Source organism: Xiphias gladius, chromosome 12 (assembly GCF_016859285.1).
Source record: "Xiphias gladius isolate SHS-SW01 ecotype Sanya breed wild chromosome 12, ASM1685928v1, whole genome shotgun sequence".
Lineage (NCBI taxonomy): Eukaryota > Metazoa > Chordata > Actinopteri > Istiophoriformes > Xiphiidae > Xiphias > Xiphias gladius.
The window spans coordinates 14,247,447-14,255,591 of NC_053411.1; the positions used below are offsets into that span (position 1 = coordinate 14,247,447).

Genomic DNA, 8,145 nt, shown 5'->3' on the forward strand with positions numbered 1-8,145 from the left:
CTGCCCAAGCTGCTCCTCAGATTGCATTCTCGGCCGCTTTGGTAAACTCCGGTGAGCTTTACAGAGGACCCTGCACAGACAAGACTCTAGTTTTTAAAAGGATCTTTTCAAACACTGGCAATGCTTACGATCAAAATACAGGTACTTTTCAATCTTATTTTTTTGTTTCTAAGGGTTTGTATTAGAAATAATATCAATATCACAGGACTTCTTTGAAGCAGATTTTTCCACAAAAAAAAAAAAAAAAATGCTGTTTTTCTATGGCTGAAAGCCTACTTGTGGACACTAAATGTCCTGAGGCTATAAAACTCAAACACCTGTTTCTGGTATTTCAAACAAGATCACACAAAGTAAAAGAATTCACTGATACCGCGGGACTCAGGTCTCTAGTGTTTGCTAATGCACATTGTAGTGCTAACAGGACATTAAAGCTGCACTAATAACTTTTTTTAAATTAACAACTGAAAAAAAAAATTATTGTCATCTAAAATGGGTGACAAAAGCACACAATTATCACCTGAATCATTAGTTCATTTTAGTTTTACGGAGCATTTTAGTCTATTTTAGATCATTGTTTTGGTTTTCCAACTCGGTACTCTGCTGTAATTGGTAAAGGCAGATGAGTATTTAACATCTAAAGAACCAGCTATTTCCCTCAAGAGTTAGAAAAAAACAAAATAGTTCTAAAAGATGAGTTAATATTAGACTTAATTAATGACACTTTAAGTAACAATTTACAGTGTCATTAGTTTTATCAAACTTAATTGTTGGGGCCAACCAATCATAATTTTTAGTAACATTTGATTTACAGTGAATAAAAGAAAAACTTTGTGGCATACATTCCAGTTCTATTACCTTATAGCCTGTATTCTGTTAACCTTTTTTGATTATGAGTTAGTTAATAAAATTTTGAGTTCCCTGTTAGCTAACCCAGGTTCTGAAAAGCCGTTATTCACCAACTGTACCCAGAAACGTTTGCCTCAAAAGTAGCTCTTCTTCTCAGAAAAATTAAAGAAATAAAAAATCAAATCTACTTGTAATTTCAGTGATTCTTCTAGCATCTGATTGTCTTTGCTCTGTTGCAGGAATCTTCGCAGCACCAGTGAACGGTCTCTACTACTTTAGCTTCAGTACCTACGGCTACAACACTCATGTTATTGGGGCCATATTAATGAAGAATAGTGTCCGTCAAATTTCAACCTATGATAACCTCTCAGCAGACGGCTCAGACAGTAGCAGTAACACCGTTGTTCTGCAACTGGCTGCTGGCGATAAGGTGTACGTGGAACTGTGGGATAACGGCAGAGTGTTTGATAACCTGAATGGACACACGACCTTTAGTGGTTTTCTCCTCTTCCCTTTGTAGATGATCAGACACAATATATTTGCATTGTGGTTCTCTCCTAAAACTTCAATGATTAAAAAAAAACTAAACTTTTTTTAATCATTTTTTTTCATTTTTAGGTAAATTTGATTGAAAGTACGTATGTGTATGAAACTTCAGAATAATTTATGCAAAACAATAAAAACTCATTACATCGTCTAATTTCCTTTCTCTGATGACTCTGACTGCACCTTCGGTAATGACAAATGTGTTCCCTCTAAAGCCTCCCACTAAAAATATGGCAACTATGAACAAAAGTAGGGCAGCTCGCTCTTGTGCTCATTGTTGTTTATTGCAGTAATGAGTGTAAAATTATTTTTATACTTTGCTTTGTTAAGAAAATAATCAGTCCATCCCTAACTAAAACATAAACTATTTAATTACAGCACCTTTTGAACACAGAATAAAAAGTTTAATTTATAGGACCAAAAATGCACTACATTACATAGGGTATCCTAAATTTGGCATTCCTAAAAGTTTAAGTTTATATATGTTGTAAGATAAATTTATCTTGATCAAGATATCAAGTCATTGTGAGACATGATATTGTACATATCCTTCCGTCATCTACAATGGAAGAATGTTGGCAAAATTCCAAAAAACACCATTGTTATTAACATGCAATAAGTAACCTGAAGTTCTGCGTCATTAAACCTTAAAAAACAATAAGTGACATATTGTATGTCACCATGTCTCACAAACGGAAATGTTGTGGCAGACACAGCAGAGATGCTCGTATGTCATTGTTCGGCCCAGGCATCTTGCCCATGTTCTCCCACGTCTGCGTGGTGGGATCATAACGATGGACCATTTTAGTGTCACCGTAGTCCTCCTGGCTGTATCCACCCAGCACATAAAACTTTCCCTCCCAAACTGCACTTCCTGCTCCAACATGTGGCACTGACAGAGATGTGAAGGCAGTCCAGGAGTCAGCAGCTGGACTGTACACCTCACAGGCTAGCTGGTCAACAAGGGTCATGTTTTCATCTGTGGTGGTTCCACCTGCTACATAAAGGCGGTTACCCAGGGTCTCCATGCAGTGATGAGCCCGAGGTTTAGTCATGTTTGCCAGATAGGTGCTCCCTGTCTCTGGGTGGTACAGAAACATTGAGGTAAGACACCTGTAGTCGCTGTTCAGCCCTCCTGAGACGAAGATCTGTCCTTGTAAAACTTTTGCCACGTGCCCGCTCAGAGGCAGATCCAAAGGCCAGGTGAAGCTGAAAGAGAAGAGAGTATTTTTTTATATCTGAGATTATATGCATTGTTCAGTCTGAGACACAGTATGTCAATTGACCATATATAACAAATGAGAACTATCAGGTTATAGTGGCCGTACTGTGAACCTACATGAAAATGATTCAAAATTACTATTCAGTTGGTAGCCAAAAAGCTGCCGAATGAGCCAGTAATTGTGAGCTAATGTAAGTTGCACTGGATTTCGCTGATTACCTCCTCAGCTGATGGCAATTGGCCGCACTATCTAATGTAGTCTCAATTTACCCCTTTGTCGGTTAGTCTAAATTCTCTTGTGAGTTTCTTGTTGATTTTTTGTCCCTTTATCACTTGCCACCAACTGTACTATGTGTCCTCCTCTGCTCCCTGTTGATCTACTCCTGATCAACTTCAGCCTCTCAACAACTCAAGTTAATTTTCATTAAACCCTGTTTATGGTCAATTTCAGAAATTCAGTTAACTTCTCTTAAACAAAGACTGCCCTGATTTTAATTATATGTTGTCACTCAGTTTCATTTTAGAACATTTTTGTGTCAGGCCAGGATTCTCTAACTTATAAAGTTAGCATCAAGTATCCTTCCCTTTCATCCCTTCTCATTGGCAAAATTGGATTTTCCAAAAGAATTCAAAAGACACAATTGTGCCACAGCATCTGATAATATATTTAGGGAGTTTTTTTGCAAGAAAAACATAGTGTCTGGTCAGATAATCATAAAGGTTCACCGTAGCAACTCAATATGGCAAGAGCTACTGAGTTGGTAGATGGTTGTTTGGTAGATTTTAACAAGACTATAAATAGCTAAACTATATAGCACACTTTGCTTTGAATAATGAATATCCCTTCCAACATACCTCCAAGAGTTTGTAGTGGGGCAGTATCGTTCCACACTATCTATATACTCAGGGTTGCATTGTCCACCGATGGCATATATCCTTCCATCCAGCACAACCACAGAGAAAGAGCATCTCTTTTCCTGCATTTCAGCTAGGCTCTCCCAGCTGTTTTGACAGGGGTCATACCTGCAGATGTGGTGACAAATATATGTATTGAACAAGTTATACATATATTTAAAACTGTACATGAATGTTCTTGAATGATTCAAGAGTACCCTCTCTCACCTGTAAACAGAATTCAGGGTGTCACTGATGCCATAATACTTCTTGCCCCCAAACACGTACAGTTGTTCTTTGAGCACCGCCACCTCATGACTGAACCTCGCCGGCTCTGGCATTTCTCCCAACCTTCTCCACTCCATGGCCTTTTTTATCCCTGTATGGTTCCTAAGGGAATTCCCAAACCATAGTTCTCTGCTGATTCTGCGACTACCCAGGTCTTCAGAGATCCAGTCACCTCCAATCAAGACCAGACTCTCTTTTGGCAGATAGATGCGGCACTGACTCTGTGGTGCAGTCTCGTTGGAGCAGAAATCCTCACAAACTGCTTTGTAGAGCTCGACCAGGCTGTGATCCGACCACATAATCAGAGACTGGACCTCTTTGAATTCCTTGAACGTCATCAGGGGAAAGTGGATGGTTTTCATCAATTCCTTCACAAATTTAAGCCTTTTTTTGGGCTTAGCTTGAATCCATGCCACCACTGCTTTGAATACAACAAGCTCAGATGGAACACAGAGTGAGTGACTGTTCAGGTACTTAAGGAGTTGTTTGACTGGTAGGTCCCTGAACTTTAGGGTGCACGCTACCTTTTGAAATTGTCGCAAGACGAAATCGTCCGCAACTTCGAGAAGCTGCACCATCTCGTAAGCCTCAGCAAAGGATACCACATCCAGGCAGGAGTGGGGATTAATTTCTTGTTGCAGGAAGTTAAGGCACAAGGAAAGGGCAGGTTGGTACTGGAGTTGGAGAGCAGTGCTGGTGATCTCAAAGACACACCTCCAGCTGAGGGGCAGAGTCCCGCCATAGGAGCAGCTGATCAGAACCTCCAGCTCTGAAGCCAACAGGAAGGGGAGAGACACACAAGGCTGATGGGACTCCCTCATCCCCGAGTTGAACATTCCACGGAAGTAGTCACTACTCACAGCCAGGATGACTCTGTGGACTAGACATAGGATGGTGAAGAGTCGATACCCCCTATCATCCCAACCAACATCCAGGGCTCTACATATACCAATCTTTTAAATTCGTTTTATGTATGTCATTAAAGATGACTACAGACATTGCTACTTGTCCTCCTCAGTGTTTTGGTGAAAATGTAAAGTGCTTTATAAATGGCCACATAATAGTGTTATCCACACCGAAAACTTATCAAGTCTTCCTTGGCCCATGGTCTAATGTTCCACCACATCCAGGTCCATTAAGCACTTAACTTGCAAGTAAAAAGAGAAATTAGTAAGATTGAAAATATATTTGGCAGGGCTTCAAACACCAAAAAATCCTGTAATGTTATGCTAGATTTAAAAAAAAAAAACTATAAATGAATGATGATCAAATGTTGGTAAGTCTTCTCTAGACAGATTTTACTCACTGTGATGAAGGAGATGGTTTGTGTTTCATAAAACACATGAAATGCAGGACAAGACATAAAACATATAAACGAAATGTAAATTGGTGGTCTACTCACCATGAAGTGATTCACCAATAGTTTCCAAAATAACATCACAGCCCACCCTGTCCACCCACAGCTGTTTGATGGACTGAAGACTGATCATCATTTGTTCTGCAGCCGAGATTCTTTCTCCTTTCTTCTGCTCTCCAGTTTTTGTGTACTCTACCTTGGTGCAGAGATCCAGCACCCTGGGTGCACCAAGTGTTTGAGCTGCAGCCTTTATCTGTTCCATTCTGTCCTTGTTCAGACAGGATATATGTCCACAGTAGGCAAACTCCACAACTGCCTCTAATCCAACGTGATCCACCTGTGGACCCAGAGATACCGACCACCTGCTGATTCCAACACTTGTATCATCGTCTTTTCTTTTATCGACTCCATCATTTTCTATAATTCTTCTACTCAGACTTTCCCTGATAAGGGAGCTGACAGCAGCCAGGACAGGGGAGTGTACATGGAAACTCTTCCCATCCTGTGTGCCCACATTTAGGTCAGTGAGAATGGAAGAGTCCCTGAACTCTGTCAAAGTGCGGAATACATCCGTGGGATTATCATCTTTGCAGTAAATCTTTACCACATCTTCATCATTACTATCCGCATCTTCATACATCGAATGTTTTGCCTCCTCGTCATCTGTAGAGTCTTCGTATTGAAGCTTTTCTTGATAGCCTTGAAAATCTTCAGCACGCATTGTCCAAGATTCTGCGAGTGTTTCTTCCTCATCTGTACGTTTCTCGCTCTCATTTTCCTCTTCTTTTTCTTTACATTGTTCTTCAATAACCCTGTCTTCATTCTTTATTCTTTCAGAGTTGTAACGTTCATATTCAGGTCCTGTCCAGTCAGAATCTTCATTATCGAATTTGACTGAATATAAAAAGTTGTTTTCCTCTTTTATTGCTCCGTCTTCTTGCACTGTATTTTTTTGGTTTTGCCGAACATGCGCGTCGTCACTTCTTCTCCCGTTCATGTGTTCTCTAAACTGTGCTCTGAGGTCATAATGTGCAGTTTGCTCCGTTTCTGGTTCCTCATCTTTCTTAACATCCTCATCCTCTACCTGCTCTTTTTCCTTCCCTTCCCCGTCTTCCTCCTCATCAACCTTAACCTCCCTCTCTACTTCATTTTCTCCCACTTCGTCCAATTCCTTTGCTTCCTTCACCACCTCCTCCTCCACCTCCTCCCTCTTTACTTTCTCTTCCACTCCCTTCTCTTCATTTCCTTCATTTATTTCTTCTGCTTCCATCACCTCCCTTACCTCCTCTACATCCACCTCCTTGTTCTCCTTAACCTTCCACTCTCCTTCATTTTCTCCTTTTTCCTCCTCTTCGTCTATGTCCTGTGCTTCTTCCTCTTTCTCCTTTTTCTCCTCATTGATCTTTGCCTCCCTCTTTACCTTCCTCTCTCCTTCCTCCTGTTCACTCCCTTCCTCTTCCTTTGCCTTTCCACCTTCTTCCTTTTCTTCCTCTCCATCCTTTTCTCTCACTTCCTCTTCCTCACTGTACTTGTCCTCCTCCTTTTCCTCCACATCATCCTCCTTTTCTTGCCCCTCACTGTTCATCTCCACTTTTACTCTCTCCCTCCATTTCCTCCTCCTGTTCTCCTCTGTCTCTTTCTTCCACCCATCCCACCCCTTCTGGAGGCATGGATTAGCTACTGCCATACTTTCCAGTATAACTTTTATACGTAATAATCCCTTCAATCCCCCTTTCCTAAACACTCAACGCGTTAAAACCTCTTGAATTACAAAAGATTGTAGGTCACTTACTTTTTGTACAGTTTAGGAGCACGAATGCACAGGGAAAATCATGTATGTCCAATGTCACTCCACTATTTGGATGTTGCTGTCATTGTTGCAAGCAGCTCTACCTCTTATCCCGTCTGCAGACACCAGCTGCGAATGTTCAAGTGTGGCACGAGTGCCTGTGATTCCTCATATAACCAAACATGCCGCTATACAGTGTGCTATATCACAAGGTAATTGAAATTCTATACTGTCTGGGGTGTCAGCCCAAGATCTAACAAAGGTATATGAGGGGTTGATGCACTAAATGTTTAGTTATATTTTTACTATACTGTATTTTTAAATTGTTTTGTTCCTTTCCCTTTGTGTCCTCAATTTGTTATTACCTTTTTATTGTTTATTATAGTAACATGATCATGTATATTTACAGTTCATGCAGTTTATTACCATGTTCTTCAATGATTCAACATTGCAGTCTAATACTGTAGTGATCATTTTTTACAGTTCTTAAAATTTATAGTGCAAAGATTTGGCCCAAGCAAGTAATAAACAAGAGAATAATCTTGACCTGGAGGCAGCTGGTTCTCTGCCCATACGAGTCTGTGCACCAAGACATCTCCGGCAGCCTTGGCAAGCATCCTTATTCAGGGCCATATGACTCGGGGATCGGTATTAAATGCCTAGAGGGTCATCAGTGGGATCACATTGCTCCTCCACGTCCAAACACGGTGGTATCTGGGTCAAGTATCCAGAGGCATGAGGGGAAGAAGGAGGCCAAGGGGGCAACAAAACAACACCATTTATATGTGTCAGCTTTTTTTGCCTACAGAGAACGCAAACTGCTGGGTCACACTGTAACCTTGACCTGAAAAATAGCTTCAAGGGGACACATGCAGCTGACAAGGGACCATCACAAATATGTTCTCTCCTTGTATTACCACATTGTTAGGAATGGAAACGGGATGGGTTGGTTATTCCTTATTAATACATTCATTACTATGTTTGTTTAAAGCCCTTCCTAAGTTCTAAATAGCGATTTACTATATCAGGCTACACTAATTAATTAAAATTAAACACTGTAACATCTCAAACTGTAACATAGCTGCCAACAATTACAGTGTTAAGGAGCCTAAAGCACTATTATAAACTATTATATTCATTCATGCAGTTTAGAATTTCAATTTATGCTAATCCAACTGACGCTATTTAATCATTTTGGCCGTT

At 40.4% G+C, this 8,145-nt stretch overlaps 1 protein-coding gene across 1 annotated transcript; it reads right to left on the reverse strand.

Moving 5' to 3' along the window:
- Window positions 1-2,078: 2,078 nt before the first annotated feature.
- LOC120797723 (kelch-like protein 33) lies at window positions 2,079-6,423 on the reverse strand. The gene is made up of 4 exons (XM_040141568.1): window positions 5,199-6,423; window positions 3,737-4,676; window positions 3,470-3,637; window positions 2,079-2,601 (listed from the first exon to the last, which is right to left on the reverse strand). Exons 1-4 carry the CDS (start codon window positions 6,421-6,423, stop codon window positions 2,079-2,081), a joined length of 2,856 nt encoding a protein of 951 aa, XP_039997502.1.
- Between the last annotated feature and the right edge of the window lie 1,722 nt (window positions 6,424-8,145).